This window comes from Ursus arctos, unplaced genomic scaffold, assembly GCF_023065955.2.
Source record: "Ursus arctos isolate Adak ecotype North America unplaced genomic scaffold, UrsArc2.0 scaffold_21, whole genome shotgun sequence".
NCBI classification, from domain to species: Eukaryota; Metazoa; Chordata; class Mammalia; order Carnivora; family Ursidae; genus Ursus; species Ursus arctos.
Window position 1 is genome coordinate 50,076,817 of NW_026622886.1, and position 22,286 is coordinate 50,099,102.

The window sequence follows — 22,286 nt, forward strand, 5'->3', positions numbered from 1 at the left end:
CCAGGGGGAGCGGCAGGCAGAGGGAAAAGGCAGACTCCGCACTGAGCAAGCCCTGATGTGGGGCTCGATCCCAGGACTCTAGGATCACTACCCGAGCCGAAGGCAGATGCTTAACCGACTGATCCCCCCAGGCGCCCAGAGAATGTTCTTTTTAGGAAATACACAATGAAGTTATTTAGGGATAAGGGCATCCAGGGTATAATTTTTTCTCAGGAGTTCAGAGAGTTTTTATCTATTCATGTATATAGAGAGGGATTATAAAAAATGTGGTAAAACGTTAACATTTAGGGAATCTAGATGAAGGGTATATGGGATCCTTTTACTATTTGTGGAACTCTTCTGAGAGTCTGAAAGTGTCAAAAGATTTTTTTAAAAAGATTTTGTTTATTTGAGAGAGAGCGAGAAAGAGAGAGAGCACAAGCAGGGCAGAGGGGTAGAGGGAGAGCGGGAGAAGCAGATCCCTGCTGAACAGGGAGCCCGATGAAGGACTCGATCCCAGGACCCTGGGATCATGACCTGAGCGGAAGGCAGACACTTAACCAACACTTAACCAACTGAGCCACCCAGGCACCCAAAATAAAAGATCAAAGCGTATAAATGGATGTCAACAAAGGAAATCCTTCAGATACTCCCATAGCTTTCAGGTTAATTCTGAGTCTAGTGCAGTGTCCCAGGGCCTTCCGTGCTTGGCTCCTGCTGGCCTCTCTGTGCACATCTTCCAGCATTATCTCTGCACCAACCCTTAGCTGACTTCTTGCTTCTTGCTTCATGCTATTTTGTCTACCTAGAAGACCTGTGCCCTGCTCCATGGTGCTAACTCCTCATTTTTTAAACCAGTGGTTCTCAGCCAGGGGTGATTTCGTCCCACCGAGGATATATGCCAATGTCTGGAGACATTCTGGGTGTCACAGCTGGAGAACTGCTACCAGCTTCTAGTGGGTGGAGGCCAGGGATGCTGCTAAACCTTCTTCAGTGCGTAGGCCACCCCCCCCACAAGGAATTTTCTAGCCCAAATGACTGCAGTGCTGTGGTTGTGAACCTTTGTTCTAAACCTGTTGTGAGAGCCATTTCCAGGAAGTCTTTCTGACCATCCCCAGTCTGATTTAGAACTCCCTCTTTTTTTTAATTTAAATTCAAGTTAGTTAACATATAGCGTAGTCTTGGTTTCAGGAGTACAATTTAGTGATTCATCACTTACGTATAACACCCAGTGCTCATCACATCAAGTGCCCTCCTTAATGCCCATCACCCAGTTAGCCCATCCCACACCCACCTCCCCTCCAGCAACTCTCAGTGTGTTCTCTATAGTTAAGGGTCACTTACGGTTTGCCTCCCGCTCTGTTTTTATCTTATTTTCTTTTTCCTTCCCTTCTCCTATGTTCATGTGTTTGGTTTCTTAAATTCCACATGTGCGTGAAATCATATGATCTTTGTCTTTCTCTGACTTACTTTGCTTAGCATAATACACTGTAGTTCCGTCCACATCGTTGCAGCTGGCAAGATTTTGTTCTTTTTGATGGTAGAACTCCCTCTTCTGTGTTCCTCTAATACCTTGTGCTTGCCTCCTCGTCACTTACTCACAGGGACTAGGTTTCATTAGGCTTACCGATGCACAGCTAGTACTCAGTAAATGTCTGTTAACTGAATACTGTGTAGGTTGTTTTACAGTACGGCTTTTTGACTAAACTTTTAAAAACCAGGTTTAAGGGGTGCCTGGGTGGCTCAGTCGGTTGAGCATCTGCCTTTGGCTCAAGTCATGATCCCAGGGTCTTAGTATCGAGCTCCTCGTTGGGCTCCCCGCTCTGTGGGGAGCCTGCTTCTCCCTCTGCCCCTCCCCCGCTCATGCTTTTTTTCTCTCTCTCAAATAAATAAATACAATCTTAAAAAAAAAAAAGTAAAAATGAAATAAAATGAAAACCAGGTTTAAGATTAAAGGAAAACATTGATCTAAATTTGTCCTTCACTGTCTGACTTCTGATATTAATGTGCCGTTTCTTTGCTGCTTTAGAAGCCAGGGTTCTTTGGGCTGTAAGGTGGAGAAACCCAACTGGAAGCAGCATCAGCAAAAAGAGGGTACTAAGGTGTTTCACAGAAACTAAAGACAGGAAGGCCTTGGGGACAAACCAGGCACTGGAAGCCTCAGGACTCTTTCCATCTCTCATCTGAGCTTTTCTCACTGTGTCTGTTCCAAGCTTTTCTTTCCATCTGTAGATTTTTGTCTTCCTCAGTCCACAGGACAACCAGAAAAAGAATGACTTAACTTTCTTGGTGTTCAGCTCAATTAAATTCTCGGGGATAGGATCCGTTGGCCCCACTTGGATAGGATAACCCTTTGCCCAATCAGTTGTAGCAAGTACTAGTGGGGCAACTCCCACCGGAGCCACGTGGATGAGAGAGAAAGGAGCATAAGCGCTGGAATGTGGCCGCTGGGGGACCAGTGCCATGGGGCCCTCTGCAGCTCTCAGTAATTACAGTACACGGAACAAAGACACCGTGGGCTGCTCTCATTCCCTTACCACTATCCTCATTGTTCAGTGCGGTGCGACAAGGAGAATCACAGGGACCTTAGTTCTGGGTTTTATATTTTCTTGTGTTATTGCTTCAATATTACCATTCATGTACTCACTGTTGATAGATCCAGGAGAATTACACCCTTTGCTTCCATTTTTTCCCCTATTATGTTGGTCTTGGAACAAATCAGTGGTCTGAGGGGAGACACGTACATGGTCGGTATCCCCCTCCCCACCCCATTTTATAGGCGATAGTCTGGCCAAGGTGGTTTACAGTGACAATTTCAGAGGATTGTTTATAAGCTTTAGGCCCTAGAAAAGGAGGAACAAGTATATAGAGAAATGGTCGTGCTAGAGGTCAGTATAAATGAAGCACCGTCATGGGGTATCATTGTTCCTGTATAAAATGGGTAAAGAAAGATTTCTTGTATCTGTTAGCCTTGTGGGGTTTTTTGGTTTGGTTTGGGTTTGTTTGTTTGTTTTTTGTTTTTTAAGTAATTCCACACCCGTTGTGGGCTCGTACTCACAACCCCGAGATCAGCAGTTGTTTCCTCTACCAACTGAGCCAGCCAGGCATCGCCAGGATTTTTCTCAATCCAAAGAGACAAAAAGCCAGCTCAAACTAGCCTACACGTAATATGAGAATTTGGTGGTTCGTGTAACTGATGTTCAAAAGGTGATTGTGGCTTCAGGCATCACTGAATCCAGGACCTCAAATGATCTCAGCTGAATTGTCTCTCAGCTCTGCTTGCTTCTTTTTTTTTTTTTTTTTAAGATTTTATTTATTCATTTGACAGAGAGAGAGGGAGCACAAGCAGGGGAAGCGGTAGAGGGAGAAACAGGCTCTCCATTGAGCAGGGAGCCCCATGTGGGGCTAGATCCCAGGACCCTAGGATCATGACCTGAGCCAAAGGCAAGTGCTTAACCGACTGAGCCACCCAGGTGCCCCTCAGCTCTGCTTTCTTCATCAGGCTCTCCTCATTAATGGCAGAAATGATCTCTAACCACTCTGGGTTGTACATTGTGTCAGCTGTGCAGCCCTAGGGGAAAGAGCCACCCTTGAGAGCTCCATGGAAGTGCCAGGCATCACTGTCGCTGTCCTGGGTGGGTCACATGTCCCCAAGGAAGCCGGCTATGATTCCTAAAGGAAAACTGGTGCTATTTAAAGAAAATGGGATGTTAGGTGAAATAGGAGACGTCCACTATGTCCTCACTGCTAAAACTCCTAGTGAAAGCAACATTTGAACACACCACACGCTTTATTGATTCGTAAGGACCTAGGCTTGGTATGTTGGATGCAGAACCTAAGTTTCTGCTCTTAAGGAATTTTTATTTTTATTTATTTGTTTGTTTGTTTATTTTTAAGTTTTAATTTATTTATTCATTTTAAGTAATCTCTGCACCCAGCGTGGGGCTCAAACTCATGACTCTGAGATCACGAGTCGCATGCTCTACTGACATAGCCAGCCAGGCACCCCTGCTCTTAAGGAATTTTTAATCAAGTAGTAGAAATTAAACATATATATAAATAGTGATTATTCTCATGTGTTGAGTGCCTACTATAGGCCAGTAGGCACTTTGCTAAATGTGTGCTTTGTTCTGTTAAGATTTATTTGTATATTTTAGAGAGAGCACGTGCTAGCAGGGGGAGGGGCAAAGGGAGAGAGAGAAGGAGAGAAGCGGACCTCCTGCTGAGCTTGGAGCCCAACGCAGGGTGATCTCATGACCCCGAGACCATGATCTGAGCCAAAATCGAGAGTCAGACCCTCAACTGACTGAGCCACCCAAGCGGCCCTAAATGTTTTATATATATTAGCTCTTTGTGGATAACGCTGTGAAAGTTGCTTCTATTATTATTTATACCCATTTTATCTATTTTAAAAAAATAAACAAACAGGCTTAGGAAGTTGATGTAGCCTGTCCAAGGTCACATAGGTAGTGAATAATAGCCGGTGAATCCAGTCAGTTCTGACTCAGTCCAGTGCTGTACTTTAGCTTGCACTGACCTAGCAAGACCTTTCTTTCTTTTTTTTTTTTTTTTAATATTTTATTTATTTATTTGACAGAGAGACAAGCAGGGGGAGTGGGGGAGGAAGAAGCAGGCTCCCAGCAGAGGAGCCTGATGTGGGGCTCGATCCCACAACGCCGGGATCATGCCCTGAGCCGAAGGCAGACGCTTAACGACTGAGCCACCCAGGTGTCCCGGAGCAAGACCTTTCTGCATCCCATTCTTTCTACCCTTTTAAGTCAGCGTGATTCTAAATTCCTGAGAACTATCCGATGCAGCTCATCTTTTCTAGGACCTCACTCACAGCTGATGGCTGGTCTGTGGTGTGGCCGCCCTTGAATTAGGTGCCCATCCTCAGTCCAGTTAGCCCACCAATTAGAAATCCACAGGAGGGTTTCAGTCACTGTGCAGCGACTTCTTTGGGTTTGACGCTTAAAAAGCCGAAGAAGAGGCCTGGCAGCCTCACTACTCTGAGTCCTTGCTCTCCTGAACTTCCCTTCTTTATCCTCATCACCACCACCTAAGTTCAGACTATCACCATCTCTCTCCTGCCTACACGCTCTTCCTGTCTCTAATCTCACCCCTGTTGACAGGGTGAAGAGCATTTCTATTGCATCATTGCTTTGAAGTCTTTCGGTGGTTTCCCATAGACTTCAGGATAAAGCCCAAACTCCTTACATAAGACTTCACATGGCCTGACCCTTGGTTGCCTCTCTAGCCACTCTCTCCTCCAGATCCTTCAGATTAGCCTTTTTCTGAAGCATTCAGGGTTCTTGAACCTATCGTATGTCCTCTTACTTCTGGGCTTTTAAATGTACAGTTTCATGTGCCTAAAGCCCTAATGCTAATGCCCCACCCTGCCCCCATCCCCAACACCTAGCTCCTCTTGCTTGTCCTGTTGATGACACCTGCTCCTGTAAGACTTCTCAGAATCTCCCTCTCTCAGCCTGAGTCAGGTATCCACATCTTTTGCCCTCATAATGCCCTGTCAAGGCATTTATCATTTCATATTTTAAACGTATGCTTATGTAGTATCTTCTCCCATTAGAATTAAGTTTCTGGAGTCAGATTTTCCCCCCCAAATGAGTAGCACATACCAGGCGCTCAATAAATAGTTGTTGAACAAATGAATGGATCTTGGTAGTGAGTTCAGACTGGCACATATTTGTGGCTTCTTTTGAACTGGCTGCTTTTTTTTTTTCCTCTTGCTCCTTCCAGGACCTGGGTTTCAGTGATGAGACATGGGGTATGATGTAACCCGTTTCCAGGGGGATGTTGACGAAGACCTTATCTGTCCTATTTGCAGTGGAGTCTTGGAGGAGCCAGTCCAGGTGAGTTGGTGTGATGGCAGTTTTGGTGGGGGCCATAGACGACAGTGGAGCTAATGAAAAATATTCATAGGTGATGGGACCAGTGGGGGAGTCACTGTGTTCTGGCTCCCCTCCCCCACCGCCTTGGCGCCACACGTACACAGACTAGAGGATTGGTGCAGAGGAGCAGTGGCGGCTGCAAAAGGAATAGGGCCTTCCAGAGTCTGTCTAGACGTAGATGCCACAGGAGTCCGGTGCTTCTGATTTTCTTCTGAGGTTGCGTGGAGATTTTTCTGCTGTAAAATGGTCACCTTTTTTTCTGTCTTCTGATAGTAGCTCAGGAACTTCCTTTCCTCTGCAGGGGCTCTGATGAGGTTCCATCTTCCTAGCTGTGATGAACTTCTGGACTTTCCTGATGAGTTCTCTCTCTGTGATGATGTAATGTTTCAGTTAATCAGCCGGTCTGCCCGCAGGCCTTTTCAGCCTGCTTGCTAACTAACAAACAGGGAGTGGGAACTGTATGTATTGTCCTGTTTTCTTCCTGGGATTTCTTAGAAAAACCACTTTTTGATGCAGCCGTGTACCCTGCATGTTGATACGAAAGCTGCCACCTTCATTAGGTCGTTTCTGTACGAGCCTTGCCAGACCAGAGTCGGTTGTATCTTCCTGGGGCAAGTATGAGGAGAAACTCATGATTAACAGGCAAGTGTCATGAGCGAGATGAATTCTTAGCCGTGGTATTCGTGGACATCATCCTGCATGGTTCTTACTGCCCGCCCTCTGTAAATACCAGTTAATCCTCTGGCACTCCTGGCTAGCCAGACCTAATCCCATTTTCCAAACCAGGCCACTAGTCAGTGAGGTCTCGTGGCCCTTCCCCCACTCACTGCTTCTACAGCTCCCAGGGGGCTCCTCTTGATCCTTTGAGTTTACTCTTACTCCAGTGTTCAAGCACCCAAAGGAGTGCAGATGCCTGAGCTGACTGAAAACCAGACTGCATTCCAGTGGCAGCTAGCCCTGGACCTAGCGCCTGTCTGGGCCTTCGCAGCCTACTGCCATTAGAAGCAGATTGGCTGGGGATGGAGCATGCTCTCCCGGTGGTGTCAAGAGGTCATGGGCTGTGTCAGTTCCTTCCCTCCCCTGGCACTGTCATTTGAGGTGAGTCACGTGTGGAGAAGTCAGTGTTGGTTGGTGACAGTCTAAGTCAGGAGCCGCCCCCCACCTCCGCCTTCTGAGGAGCAGGTCTGGCAGACCTCAGGATGCCAGGTCACCAGATACGTATCTAAGGATGGAAGGCACCTGCTAGGAATGCTGATTTCCCTACATCATTTTTTTTTTTTCTAATCTCTGCCCCCAATATGGGGCTCAGACTCACGACTCTGAGATCAAGAGTTGCACACTCCTCTGAGACAGCCAGGTGCCCCCCTACATCATAATTTCTGAAGAGGCAATAAATTCGTTTGCTTCAGAAATCAAGCCAGTATAAAAAGGCATACAGTGAGAACTCTTATTCCATCCTCGTCCCAGCCCGTGCAGTCCCCCCCCGATAGTTAACTCTTTATAGTAGTTTATTTGTCTAACTTTTCTTACACAGAGCATAGCACATTCTGTATATTTTTGCAGGAGTGGCAGGATCAGGATCGGATGGGATGGTCATGAGAGAGGTGACAGTTGGGATGAGATCTGAGTAATAAGGGGACGTTCATGCTGAGCTTTAGAGGAAGAGCATTTCAGGCAAGGAGGAGCAGCAGAAGCCAAGGCCCTGAGGCAGGAGGGAGCTGGATGTAAACAAAGAACAGAAAGGAGGCCAGACTGGCCTGAACACAGTGCTGGGAGCGCCGCGTGAGGTGAGGAGAGGTCAGAGGCACAGGGCCAGATCCAGCAGGACTTTATAGGTTCCGAGTAGGAGTTTGGATTTATTTTAAGTACAGTGGGAAGCCATTGTAAATTTTAAGCAGGGGAGTGATAAGATCTAGTTTTCATTTTGAAGTGATCACTCTGGCTGATGAAGGTAGACTGAATTATAAAGGGGTGGGGTAGAAGTAGGAAGGCCAGCTAGAAGACACACTTAATGTAGGTGAGAGATGATAACTTGAACTGGGTTAGTGGCAGGACAGATGGGGAAAAGTGGACAAATTTCAGGGTTGTTGTTTTTTTTTTTTTTGAGATAGGGTCTGTAAAGATTTTTTTTTTTAAGATTTTATTTACTTGATAGCACAAATAGGGGGAGCAGCAGGCAGAGGGAGAAGCAGACTCCCCACTGAGCAGGGAGCCTGATGCGGGGCTTGATCCCAGGACCCTGGGGTCATGACCTGAGCCGAAGGCAGATGCTTAACCGACTGAGCCACCCAGGCACCCTGAGAATGAATTCTTCCCTTACGAGGCCTTTCTGTGTTTCCAGTCTTTAGTGTCTGTGAACATCTCGAAGGCAGAACCTGTCTTTTGTATCTTAAGCACCTAGCAGAGTGTTTGGGACATAGTACGCCATTTATTCATCAACTGCTAAGTGTCTAATGTGTTTCTCCCATGCCAGAAGCCAGATGGTGTCTCCACAGAAGCCTGGGAATCCTCTCACTTTGAGGGATTAACTTTAGAGGTTATCTGAGTTATCAAGGAAGTAAGCTGAAATATGATCTTTATGAAACTGAAAAGAATGTGATTCTGTGAGAAAATGGCCTTGTTTTGGAGGATAGGCCTTGCCATTAGGATTCAGGGCAATGCTTCAGGTCACCCCTCGTAAGATAGGAACTTGGGCCCCTACAGAGAGGACTTTGAACCTCTAACCAGAGTTCCAGGCTTTTGTTTTGCTTTGCTTTTTTACATTGCATTTTTGCCAGTAAATCTCTTCCCTGTGTTCTCTCTACTAATCCTTCAAGACCCATATCAAATTCTGTCCTCTCCATAAATACCTGCCCTCACTGACCTAGCCTAGAAAGATCTCATCCTCCTCTGGACTTTGGCAGTTACTGTGTATGCAGTCCAGTTGGCAATTAATAATTGACTGCCTTATGTCATTCCTCCTGTTGTCGTGGAATATTATTTATACCTCTTATTGTTATATAACTTCTTACTTGTTTGTCTTATGTCACAATCCATTTGGAATCTTGAGCGCAGGAAATCTCTCTGAACCCTGTCCCTGCACAATGCCTTGTCCATGGCGCATCTGTACTTTGCCGTGACCCCAGGGACCTCTGGTCTCGGAAGCTGCTCAGACGCTTGAGTGGCTTTGCAGAGTTATCGTATTCAGGCTCTTAGCTCCTGCTAATTCTCTTGTGCCCCCTTTACCCTGCCTTTCCTTCTAGGCACCTCACTGTGAGCATGCTTTCTGCAATGCCTGCATCACCCAGTGGTTCTCCCAGCAGCAGACGTGTCCGGTGGACCGTAGCGTGGTGACGGTCGCCCACCTGCGCCCGGTACCTCGGATCATGCGGAACATGTTGTCAAAGCTGCAGATTGCCTGCGACAACGCTGTGTTTGGCTGTAGTGCTGTTGTCCGGCTTGACAACCTCATGTCTCACCTCAGTGACTGTGAGCACAACCCCAAACGGCCTGTGACCTGTGAACAAGGCTGCGGGTGAGATCACTTCCCTTCCTCTGCCCCGCACAGATAAGGGCCTTCCGGCGTATGGCCCCCAACCCCCCATACTCCCCGTTCCCACTCCCCCGTCTCCGGATCCCCTGCTCACCAGCTCAGGAGGTCTCCTCTGAATGTACGCAAGGAGTGTCCTTGGCCTCCCTGGCTCCCCGCCCCAAGATCTTACTTCCGTGTTGCTTTTCAACTGTGGTCTTTTTGCTTGTGCTTTAATAAAAGAAAGGAGGCAAAAATTCCCAGTCTGTGTGCTAATACTAAGGACTGATTGCCTTTATTCTTCCCTGTCAGCCTGGTACTCCTTTCTCTTTGTCAGATTGACTGCTCTAATTTCTAGGCTTCTCATATTTCCTCCTGCCCTGGCTTTTTGCTTTCTTTGGGGTGTGAAGTATTTGATTAAATGCTGCTAGCTAGGGCTATGAATGTAGGGCGTCTCAGAAGGAATGAGTGCACGGGCAGAATCTGTAGGAAGAAAAGAGCCATGTGGTAGATGAAACACTGTCTTAGAAAGGGAAAGAGGCCCGGAGAAAGTAGAGAGCAAAGGAGTAGGGGCAGGGGTGGGGGGAGCTGGGGAGAAGGAAGTGAAGGGAATAAAGAAGAGGGGGGCCCAAATATTCAAAATAGGGGCTAGAGGAAAGCCCCTTGGGCAATTTCCTGCCTTCGCCCTCATGTCCCATTGAACGGTCCTGTTCTGCTTTTCTCCCACCCTGGGCGGCAGCCTGGAGATGCCCAAAGATGAGCTGCCAAACCACAACTGCATTAAGCACCTGCGCTCGGTGGTGCAGCAGCAGCAGACGCGCATCGCAGAGCTGGAGAAGAGCTCGGCCGAGCACAAGCACCAGCTGGCGGAGCAGGTAGGCCCTGGAGAGCGCGGGACAGGACCCGTCCCTATGCGGAGAGGTGCAGAGAACAGCTGTGGAACTGCCTGTGTGTGCGTGCGCGCCCGTGCGCCTGGGTGCGTGGATCCTCTGCCTGTGGCTTGGTAGGGAATCAGATTGGAGGTCTTCTCCCTTTCCTTCAGTGTCATTCATTGACCTGACGTTATTAAATGCCTCCTCTAAGAAGGTACTCTGCTAAGCACTAGGGATACAGCTGTGAATGAGACAGTCACATCCCCATCTTCGTGAAACTTACAGGTCTGGGTGTTCCCCAGATCCCTCAGTTGCCCTCCTTCGAAGACAAACTTTTGTTTTTCATTTGTTGTCTGCCCTGACCATCATCCCTGATGATTCTTCGCTCCCACAGAAGCGAGATATCCAGCTGCTAAAGGCATACATGCGTGCGATCCGCAGTGTCAACCCCAACCTTCAGAACCTGGAGGAGACAATCGAATACAACGAGATCTTAGAGTGAGTGTCACTCAGGACAGGAGTCACTGTGCTCCACGTCCTGGCACCGAGCCCTGAAAGGAGGAGGAGCAGGGGGTGGCAGAAGGGGGGTGATAAGAGGGCTGGGCTGGGGCCACCGCTTTTCAGACGTTGGGATGAAGGACAGGGACAGAGAAGAGGATGAGTTTCAGCCCCACTGTACCACTGTAGGCTCTCTTATTCTTTTGGGTGGATGGAAGGGAAAGCTTACCCAAGTCTGCCGTTGATCCAGACTTCAGTGAGTACCCACACGTGCAAAGCCCTGTATTAAAGGCTGTGGAGTGCCAGGAGGACCAAGAAGAAAGAGATTGTCTCTGTCGTCAGGTAGCTTACAATCCAGAGAAGAGAGTGAATGCAAATCCGGGAGAGTGATCTAAACCGCAGCATCAAGAAGCAAAGTCTAAAGTCCCTCTCCGTGCTGGAGTCCCGTACAATTCACAGACTAAGTTCTAAGTGTGAATCAGGATATATAGTGCAAACAGTGCTGCGCGGGACCCAGCGTAGAGGAACCATTGCTTCATCCAGTACACGTTTGTTGAGCACTTAGTACGTGCCAGGCACTGTATGTGCTAAGTATTGGGATTTTTCAGAAAAATGACAGAAACTCTTCACTTGGAGAGTTGAATCTGGTGACTTGTAGTGACTCACATGGGACCAACTAGGGAAAGATTTGGAGTTTCTGAACCAGGGGTGGAAAAAGGAAGATGGAAGATCCAGGGCTAAGCCGAGCACAGAGGGGTGGTCACTCCTAACTGGAGAAAACGCCAGTGCAGGAAAGGGGGGATGAGCTGGGAATGACCATCTCCCACCCGCTCCACACAGGTGGGTGAACTCCCTGCAGCCCGCAAGAGTGACCCGCTGGGGAGGGATGATCTCGACCCCAGATGCCGTACTCCAGGCTGTAATCAAGCGCTCCCTGGTGGAGAGTGGCTGTCCGGCCTCTATCGTCAACGAGCTGATTGAAAATGCCCACGAGCGGAGCTGGCCCCAGGGTCTGGCCACCCTGGAGACAAGACAGATGAACCGGCGCTACTACGAGAACTACGTGGCCAAGCGCATCCCCGGCAAGCAGGCCGTCGTCGTGATGGCCTGCGAGAACCAGCACATGGGCGATGACATGGTGCAGGAGCCGGGGCTTGTCATGATCTTCGCGCATGGCGTGGAAGAGATATAGGAGTCTCGACGGGCTCGCGGGAAGGGACGGCGAGCAGAAAACCCACCACTCCAGCAGCTGGCCCCTGAGTCCTCCCTCCTCTCCACAATACTGTGGCCTACACGTGGGCCGCACGTTTCCCTCCTCTTCTGGCCCTGAAGGGCCCAGGGCACTTTGCTCAGCCTTTCAGGTGGGAAACCCAGATTCCTTCCTTTTGCCTCATTTCTTCCCCTAAGATGTCTGTAAATTTTCAGTCAGTTTGGGGAAAGTCCCCACCTCTATATCTGTTTTCCTGCCTAGGGTCCCTGGTTGTAGATATTTTAGAAAGCACAAAGAATTCATTTTCTCTAGAGGATCGGTGGAGCGAGGACTGTCTGATCGTTCCCCCTCCTCCCAAACCAGGGATACGGAGCGGGCAGGCGTGTTGACGCTAAACAGCATGAGAGGGCAGCTCTGGGGAGCAGACATCCTGAAGAAATGGTGAGGGTGGAGTCAAAAACCCTAGACGTAAGCAGTGAGGCCACTAACTGGCCCTGAGGGGAACTGATGGCCCTGAGGGGAAGACTGGACCTCTGTCCAGCCCACCTCGCCGTGCAGGCCCTGCTCGTTCTGCGGGCGTGCAGGCTGGGATGCCGAAATTTTCCGGATGAGCCCTGTTTTCCTACGTTTTCTCATAATTAGGGAACGACAGGGTTGGGGTGGGGGATTAGTCTGTTGGGGTGGGTGTGCTCAGCGAAAAGCAGCTCGCTCTAGCTTTTGCTGAGATCAGGTAGGCACTGCCTCTGGCAGATGGGCCGTGATAGTTCCACAGACCCCTCTCCAGCCCTGTGATTGTAACTAGTTATTTTGAGAATTTCCTTTGGCCATTGTTGTTTGTTTGTATTTCTCTCCCTCCCACTTTTTTTTTTTTTTTTTTAGAATGGCCTGGTTATGGCTACCCCATTTTTCCAGCCCAGCCACATTGTTGGCAATCTAATTTATTTACTTTTTTTTTTTTTTTTAAGAAAGGAAAAAGAAAAAAAAATTAACAAAGCTCAAAACTTTCTTTTTGATGTTCCTGTTGTGGGGATTCTGGATAGGGCGGGACAGGGATGGGGGATCTCTTTTATATTTTTCCTTTTCAGCACAACCTTTGGCTTTAATATAGGAAGGGCCAAGGGAGTCCTCGGCTGAACCTTTGTCCGCCCCAACCCTCCATTACCCCATCTGAGATGAGGCGCTTCCTCTGTTCCAGTGATGGATGCGACAGTCCAGCATTGATGCCTGTGCCCTCTGGAGAACTTTGCTCCTAGCCCTTCCACGGGTCTCCTTGTAAAACTCTGTATTTATAGAGTATTAATTTTGAAGACATTTCCACCTCCCAATCTCCAGTTTCCTTGGAGATCCAGAATTGGATTCTAAGCTTCACCAGGCCAGGGGGGAGAGACATGATGTCTCTGTGTCTCTGAGTACAGGCTGTGCTCTGGTCTCACCCATGTGCTCTGAGGACTTCAGCTCCATTTTCGGCTACCCAGCATTCCTTGATCCCTGGGGTGGCTGGTAGAGTAAGAGAAGGGGCAGGATAGAGGGTGTGATTATTTTAATAGGCAGGTGGGAGTGGGGTGGAAGAGATCTGGCCATATAACAGCTTCTTCTCTCTTTGGAGTTTTATTCCAGGCCAGCTTGTTGTAGGTCTGAGGACTTGGGTCAGGGCTCCACTGGGAATGGGGAGGAGGGATACAGCTTGAAGGGAGTAGGGAACAGTCCTATGTTCCAGCTCCAGGACATTGTGCTCAGGAATTTGAAAACGCTGCTATACTTAGTCTGGCTACTACATTTCTTCCACTCCCCTCTGCCCCTGCCTGCCTTACCAAGGCCTATACCCTCCTGTCGTCACCCTCCGACGGAGCCAGGAAGCTCAGTCAGGGCTTCCCTCCCCTTTGCACTAGTGTCTCTGCGGGTTGCTGGTTGTGTTATATGTGCTGGTCCATGGTGTTAACTGCACTAATAATAAACCTTTTACTCAATTCTCAGTTCTTAATCCAACATCACTCCCTTTCTTGTGAAGCTTTCTTCTCTGCTTTGGCCTTTCTCTCACCTTGATTCCCCTTATTTCTTGCTTTATAACCTACCCCTGTCTCAGAACTAACCTCTGTTTTAGCAGGATGTCTGTCTGGGAGTGTGCACCTCACTTTTTTGCCCTTTATGCCCTCCTACCACCTTCCCTCCTGTCCCGTGTTCTGTAGCAGCCGACATGTTCTTGCCAGTGATCTGAACTGTGTTCTTTCCAGAGTTTGCCTTTGCCCCAAATTCCATGTCTTCCCTAAGTGCTCCTGGAGTTTTAGGACCCTTTCTACAGAAGATACGCATGCACCCTTCCCTTGTCCCACAAGCACCTTTGTTTTGGAATCTGGGATTCCATTGCCCAGTGTCTCCTAACTAAGAAAGTAAACACAAGGAAGGGAGCCTGGGGTGACTACACTGCTCTGGTGGTCAAATCTCGATAAAGCCTTACGTGGGCAGTCGCCGCCACCTGCCCCTCGGTCATGAGAAAAAGGAAATCTTTTCCCCCAGTAGTATATTTTAAATTGTGGATCATTTATGATGCACTTAATGTAAATCCATTAGCACTCTAGGTACTCTAGTGGGGCTAAAAAAAGCAAAAGGGCATAAGGACATTCCTGTGCCCACTGAGTCCGTTATGCTTGCATGCACAAGGTCTGAGGGCACATCACACTGCAGAGCGGAAGAGGCGATGTGTGTAGCATCTAGTACGTATGTAGTATCTAGAGACACCGGGGTGCTCTTTTTCCCTTGCAGCTCCTTCACAATTACTTTCAGAACGTGCTGCTCGTTCTTGTAAATGTCACAAGTGGTGCCAAATCTTTGTTTTGGGGTAGATTTGGTTTTGGGGAACATTATTCATTGAATATCTTCCGCAAGGAGCTCAGGTGGGGATGGATGTCGTGTAGCACGGTGGCACCGACTTTGAAAGAACTTATTCCATAGGGAGATAAATACATAATGGAATAAGACATAGTAATAATTGTGGTAAGCAGATCTACAAGCAGAATGTGAGCAGAGGGAAGATAAAAGCACTGACTCTGATGGGTACGAGGCAGGACTTGTTTCAGAGACGACGTATCTTTTCTGGATCAGAGGTTGGCAAACTAGAGCTCGAATCCTGCCGCCCGCTTTCGCAAACAGCGTTTTCCTGGAACGCGGCCATGCCCGTTTCCTTCTGTATTGTCTGTGGCTGCTTTTAGATTACAGCAGCGGAGCGGAGTAGTTCCACAGAACCATGACCCATAAAGCCTAAAACATTGACTGCTTGGCTCTGTAGAAAGTTCGCCAACCCATTCTAGACTTTTAACTTTGGGAGAATGGGCGGGGGAAGTATGAAGGTGGTTTTGATTTACTTCAGTATTTTAATTTGAAGAATCAGAACATTTTTCTACGTTGCTACCATAACAAATGCTTAAAATGAATCTGTATTCACATTTCTCCATTTGTCTCAAGAAAAGTACTTTTAATTAATTAATTTAATTTATTTATTTATTTGTGAGAGAGCACACAAGCGGGGAGGGGCAGAGGGAGAGGGAGAAGCAGGCTCCCCGCTGAATAGGGAGCCTAATGTGGGGCTCAATCCCAGGACCCTGAGATCATGACCTGAGCCAAAGGCAGATGCTAAACAAACTGAGTCACCCAGGCACCCCACTTTTATACTTTCTTAAAAAGATATGATTTATTGAGGGACACCTGGGTGGCTCATTTGGTTGGGCGTCTGCCTTTGGCTTGGGTCATAATCCCAGAGTCCTGGGATCGAGTCCCGCATCAGGCTTCTTGCTCAGTGGGGAGCCTGCCGCCTCTGCCTCTCCCCCTGCTTGTGCTCTCTCTCTCTGATAAATAAATAAAATCTTTACAAAAATTTAAAAAGACTTTCATTTAAAAAAAATCTTATTTATTGAGAGAAAGCACGCGTAAGTTGGGGTGAGGGGCAGAGGGAGTGGGAGAGAGAATCCCAAACAGACTTCGCTGAGCGTGGAGCCTGACGGGCTCCATCTCAGGACCCTGAGATCATGACCCGAGCTGAAATCAATAGTTCGATGCTTAACTGACTGAGCTGCCCAGGTGCCCCATTTATACTCTCAATCTAGATTCCTGGAACAACCTTTTTTATAACAGTTATCTGTTGAAGAGATTGGGCCCATTGTCCTGGAGAGTGGTCTTTGGATTTGATTGATTGCTTCTTCGCAGTGCCCCTTAACTTCCTCTACCCCTGTTTTTACTAAGCAGAATTAGATCTAGGATCTGAGAGATGGAAGTTAGGCAGTTCTGGGGATAGAAGACATCACAGGAGAGATGTTCTTTATGTTGTGTAACATCAGGAGATAGGTCCAGATGTCCCACCATCAGCCTGATTTCTTCATTTACACTAGGGTTGTCGAGAGGTTTTTTAAAAGCTGGCTAAGTGCCCTGAAAGAAGGGGGCAGCGAGCAGTGCAGCTCAAGAGGCTCCTGCCACAGAAGAACAGGGGCCCCACATTGTCCAATCTTATTTTTCAAGAACCATTGGCCATCCTAATTTTAAATGTTAGCTCAATTTAAAAAAATAACTTGTGGCTGCCCCCAAAAATCTAGGGGCCATCAGTTTGCAGCCTCTGCTTTAGGTTTAGATCATAGCACGAATAAAAACAAGTGGAGGTGAGGGATATGTCGAAGAAGGAAGAGACTAGTGTCATCTGGAGCATTGAATTTGATGAAGGAAATAATGGGAAATAAGCGTAGATAAGACTAGAAAATTATTCTGGGGCCAATTCCTGGGGGGCTTTGAATACGTGGCAGGGAATTTGGACTTCGATTATAGTTTTACAAGTAAGTTTTTGACAAGGGGAGTAACTTCCAGCTTATGATTCTGGTGGCAATATTAAATAAGCTTTGCCCTAATTCATGCAATAGGTTTAGAGCTTGAAAGAGCAGGAGGACAAGAGACATCAGGGAAGAAAATAGACAGGCCTTAGTAAGTGACTAGATTGACTCAGCCAGCATGTATAGCATACCTGTCCCGTGTCACGTGTGCTAGGCATAGAAGATACACAAGTCATTGAGAAGTCTTTAAAGGAATTTGCGGTTTAGTAGGTGACATGCACTTGAACAAGGAATGGGAAATACAGAACAATACATTGCTAATAAGGATTCAGTACGATGGGACAATGAGGAGGAAAGGGGTCAACTACCTACTACCAATGGTGACATGCTGCTCAGAAGAATCCCTGAACTGAGTTCTGAACAGGTTCAGATACTGGCAGTGAGGAAAGGGCGTTGAGCATTTACTGTGAGTCGGGCACTATTTTAAGTATCAAATATTTCGACTTCCCAACAATTTTATTAAAAGGCGCTATTGCCATCTCCATTTTCTGTGTGGGGAAGCAGGCAATAAAATTCACATGGGTAAGGATCAGGGCTGGGATTTGAACCCAGAAAGTCATTGCAGAGCCTGAGTCCCTAACCGCTGCACATAACAAGAGGCACATAACCAAAGATGAATCACAGATAAAGGCTAAGATTTCTGGTCTCTGAGAATGAAAGACAGGGTCATTACTAACCTGAATAGGGAGGAGGAGAGGAGGAGCAGGTTTCGGGGTGAAGTAATGAGCTCATGTGGGGAACTTCGGGGTTAAAAATGCTCCCACATAAAGGTGTTTAGCCAGTAAATGGAAACGTGGATGTGGAGCTTAAAAGCAACAAGTTAGGGTTAAAGATGTGGCTTTGGGAGTTATCTGCCCAAAGGTGATCAAGAAATTCTAGGAATGAATGCAAGCGCTAAAAGGATAGGAGGAAGGCTAAGAATGGGACTTTGGGGAATTCCAGAAGTAATCTGGAACAAAATCTGAAAAATAGATGAATGATAAAGATGGCGAATGCCTCAGCTTTTTTAAATAAAAGTAATTTTGAAGGAATGATTTGTATGATACTAGGATTATGGTGTGTGTGTTTTGAGTACAGTTGACAAGTAATGAATCATTTAAATGTGGCTCGTAAACTAGCCATGAAGGAGTTCCAGAAATGTTTTGTGCAATGACCACATTCCTAAGATAAGTGTAGGTTGAGATAATTTCAGTTGAAGTCCTCTAATGATCACTGGATAAACTACAGAGATCCAGACCTCTTAACATTTGGAATAAGTCAGCAACGTGGAAGGGGACAATAAGTTCTTGTGTGCCAGATGTCCCCCACATTAGCATTTTAGTCACATAAAAGAATTTTAGTTAAGATCTAAGAATTTGTCGCTGAAAAGATCAGTATAGGGTGGCAATAGCTACTTGGCTATAAGGTGAAGGAGCTGCATGAGAGAAGGAATCAAGCTGTCACGTGGAGATGCTCAGCCTGAATAGATTGGGGGTATCTTGCTGGAAAGAATTAAGGATTTTTAAAAATGGGTGAGTTAGGCTCAGAGGAGCATGTGTGTGATCAGATAGGGCGTTGAAGTCCCTGGGCAGGGGAGCATGATGAAAGCAGTGTTGTAGAGCTCAGTGTGGTGAAACTGGGGCGCCTGGAAGGCCATTGTAACAAATTAGATGATGTGGTGGAAGAAGCAATGATTGATGAATATCGGGCATGGGAGAAAGAAGAATGCCAGATTAATTCTTAAAGTTGGAAACAATGGAATTGCAAGAACAGCATTAACAGAAGTGGGAAGAGTCAAGAATGTCATTCTGGGAAGGGAAGTTTTGTTTGCATTTTAGGTGATGTATGGGTAGCTGGAGGTATAGGACCACAGTTTGGCTTTGGATTTTTGTCTTGGGAAGAGGGAAAAGAATAAAGCTTTTGGCAGAATTCCACAGAAGGAGGGAGAAAACAAATGAGATGGAGAAACCATGTTCTAAGAGGAAAACGAGAGTACAGTGTCTCTGAAGTCCAGTAAGAAATCAATGGTTCCAAACATAGCAAAGGTTTTTACAACAGGATATTAAGATAGTGTGAAGCTGGATGCCGAGAGTATACATTTTATTCAAAATAGAAGGAAGTAGGGGTTCCTGGCTGGCTTAGTGGAGCACGGGACTCCTGATTTTGGGGTTGTAAATTCGAGCCCCAAGTTGAGTGTAGAGACTACTTTAAAATCTAAAGAAAAAAATGGAAGTAGAAAACAACGTGATCATTTGGAATTGTCAAGTGAGGGTGTAATTTAGTTCTGATTTAATGGATTGATCCAGTGGGATAGAATTTGAACATGTCATGGAAGGATGTTAATGGAAGTTTCCTTAGGAGGTTGAAATGAGTAGGATCACAAGCCTAGGTGAAGGTAGCTGTCGGGCAGATGAGCAAAGTCAAACACCGAACCAGAAACTAAGGAATGCCTGGGGGGTACCTGATCGTAAAACCCAAGGAAATACATGAGGACAGAGGATTTGTTGAATGGAAGAGGAAAGGTAAAGGAATTGGGGAGTTGCGGTGGGCTGTGGGGATGGTAGAAATTTGAAATTATCTATTGTACATTAAGGATTGAAGCCGTGGACTCTCATCTATGACAGTTACAAAGGAAGCATTTGAGAGCGAAAGGTAGGATCTCCAAGTACCCAACAACCTCTGCTAGCTTTTGCGTCCAGGTCCTCCATTTTGTAAGCCACAGTGCCGCCTTCCCTTCGCAACACAGTTGTTGGTTGCCCTCTGCTGGTCAGTTTTGGTTTTGCCTCTCCAGACATTTAAGTCTGAGAGCATGCGCAAAATGGCACTTGGTAGGAAGCTCAGTACTGAGCCTGTTAAGGGTCTGTTCTTTCAGTACATACTCGATCACATCTGCGTATAAAGGCCTAGTAAAGGAAATACAGAACAAAACCAAAATACACAGTCCTGTCAAGAAGCTTATAGTCCAGCCTGAGTGAAGATTAAAATATGCATCCATAACTACTGTAAAAAATCCATTTACTCAACAAAGTTTATTTATTTATTTAATTCTCAATCGAGTGGCTTGTATTGTGCCATGAGTTGATGTTCTACTGGGGAAGAAAGACTTCACAAAACATGATTAGGGTATGGTGGGTGACGAGGGGTTAGAGATGACTTACCAGGAGAACCAAAACTGATGTGGAGGCTGAGTAGAAGGTGAGGATGGGAAAGATTGATTCAGGCAGAGAATAGCATGAACACAGACAAATACTATACCAGGAACTAAAAGAATGCCATTGGTTGGAAAGTAGTGAGTAGGAAAGAATGGTGAGTGAATAGGGACCAGGTCATGAGACACACAAAGCAGTCACGGAAGGGTTTAAGGTCTCGGCTACAATTGGATGCTTTACAACCTCCTTTCCTAATGACTCCAGTAAGTGGTTGGTCTAGCCTGCACGTACCCTGAGAAACGTGAACAGATCTAAGATCTATTTAGGAAGCCGAATATTACTTTTATTTTAATTAGTTCTTACAGAGGGGTGTCAAAGATGTCTTGCATGCAACCAAGTCGGTGGTGGTGGTAGAATGACTCCAGCTGGAGTAATCAAGAGCCTCAAAGAGGAAGGATAAAAGGATGTGCAGGATGGGAAGTTATAAATGATGGGAGTGCTGGGGTGGGAAGGAGACAGTGGCGGGGATGATCTCAGAAGAGCATGAGTAAGGGTACAAAGGCGGGAAACTGTAAAGTAGAAACGTGTAGAAAGCTCTGTGAATTACTCTTGAACTCCCTGCCCTATGGGAGATCCTTCTTGGAGAAAATGATGCTGTGTAAGATAATGAAATACAAAAAGAACATCCTCAACAAGTATCCTACATATTCCCCGTGATCAGAAATTGGGGGATAGGAAGAACCAGATAAGGTGAGTACAGGAGGGTTGGAGGTTAAAGAAGGAATTAATTCCCTAGCTTGGTTAATACACGGAGACTTTAGAACAGTACTTGGCACCTAATGAGCATTCAGTAAAAAGGATTATCTCCCCACACTCCAGCTAGATGTGTAGTGTTTACGTTTCAACAGGCTACTTCCTCCTAGCTCAGTGAGAGCCGAGATGAGCCGCCTCAAAGAAATCCAAATGAGAGAAATGCCTTTTCCTGGGTCTCAATTATAATCACACTCAGGTCATGAAATCCAGAGGTGCCCCCTTTCCTGGAAACTCTAATTTTGACTATTATAGCACAACAGGCATTCACATTTCCCAAAACCTACCCTTCTTCCACCAAATCCTTTGCCATTCCCTTCCCCAAGAATGAAACGTGTGCCAAAGCTCTAACAAACCTGAAGTTACAGAATTCGGAAAGTGCCTTGTGTCCTGGCCGCCAGTTATGTCCAATCCAGTTGTGCACGAGTAAGCCGCTCATGATCACCTCCGTCCCTCCCAATCCAGAGGTGAGACCTCTCGGCTTCTATTTCTGAGACAGAAAGGGAAGTGCACGAAAGACACGTGCGCGGGGCGGAGGGGGGGTCCCCTTTACGTATCCTGAAGGGGGGGAAAAAAGCGGCCGTCACGAACAGGATTCGAACCTGTGCGGGGAAACCCCATTGGATTTCGAGTCCAACGCCTTAACCACTCGGCCACCGTGACTTCCAAAACCGTGTCTGGCCGCGCGCTTACAGAAGGGGTCCGCATTGCGACCACGGACGGAGTGTGGCAATGGGAGGCCGGCCCCGACCCCATACACACACACCCTGTGACCCCCGCCCTCCGCCCCTTACCCCGCCTCTACGCCACTCAAAGGAACAGGCTGGTGGACCGGGTGACCCGGAGGGGGGGTCCTCCCGCCCAGACAAGTTTGGGGTCTCAAAGAGCGCAAAGCTATTTAGAAGGCGATGGCGGGGCCTGCAGAGTAGTCAGTTGGAGGGAAGGGGCTGGGCCCCAGGGTGGCGGCTAGAGGACTCCTCGGGTTAAGGAGTGACAGGGGGTGCTGAGGCAAGGTGTTAGGAGTGAGGGAGACTCAGAAAGAGTTGAAAAAGGGAAGTCCTGGGGATGGATGAAAGAAAGGAACTTCCTGGGGAAAGGGGTTTGGGGCTCCTTGGGATTAAGGGCTCCGTGGGGTCGGAAATGTGCAAGGTAAGGACCCCTCGGAGCTATGAGCTGGGGGTTCCTCCAGCGACGGACGTCGGCTTGGGGTAGGCTAGAGACGTACCCCACTCCCTGGGCTGAGCGGCCGAGGGAGGAAAGGCTTCGCGTCGGGTAGAGAACGATCTCAGGGGAGTGGGCGCCCCCTCCAGGAAGCAGCCGCCTTCCCAAAGCTCCCGCGGCCGCCGCCGCCGCCGCCGGGGAGGCCGCCAGGGTGGGTCCCGCGCCGGGAGCTTGGCCGCCGCCGTGCCCGACAGGTCGGCAGGGGGCGCTGCGCGGGCCGGGGCCGGCCCAGGCGGCGGGAGGCGGCGGCCGCGGCGGCGGGAGGCGGCGGGAGGCGGGCGGA

At 47.6% G+C, this 22,286-nt stretch overlaps 1 protein-coding gene, 1 long non-coding RNA gene and 1 other non-coding gene across 4 annotated transcripts; 1 reads left to right on the plus strand and 2 right to left on the minus strand.

Moving 5' to 3' along the window:
- The first annotated feature begins 5,740 nt into the window (after positions 1-5,740).
- Positions 5,741-12,977, plus strand: RNF41 (ring finger protein 41). Of its 2 annotated transcripts, none has more exons than XM_057316259.1 (5): positions 5,741-5,849; positions 9,131-9,402; positions 10,136-10,271; positions 10,663-10,766; positions 11,607-12,977. In XM_057316259.1, the coding sequence occupies exons 1-5, from the start codon at positions 5,760-5,762 to the stop codon at positions 11,956-11,958; spliced, it is 954 nt and encodes a 317-aa protein (XP_057172242.1). In that variant the 5' UTR covers positions 5,741-5,759; the 3' UTR covers positions 11,959-12,977. The 2 variants fall into 2 exon arrangements, with proteins under 2 accessions (XP_057172242.1, XP_044240648.1); XM_044384713.3 differs by lacking the exon at positions 5,741-5,849 and adding an exon at positions 6,190-6,266.
- Positions 5,844-22,162, minus strand: LOC113256433 (uncharacterized). The gene is made up of 3 exons (XR_006409759.3): positions 22,008-22,162; positions 21,139-21,340; positions 5,844-6,494 (listed from the first exon to the last, which is right to left on the minus strand). It is a non-coding gene; the product is annotated as an uncharacterized LOC113256433 (long non-coding RNA).
- Positions 21,364-21,445, minus strand: TRNAS-CGA (transfer RNA serine (anticodon CGA)). Its single transcript has one exon. It is a non-coding gene; the product is annotated as a tRNA-Ser (tRNA).
- Positions 22,163-22,286: the final 124 nt, after the last annotated feature.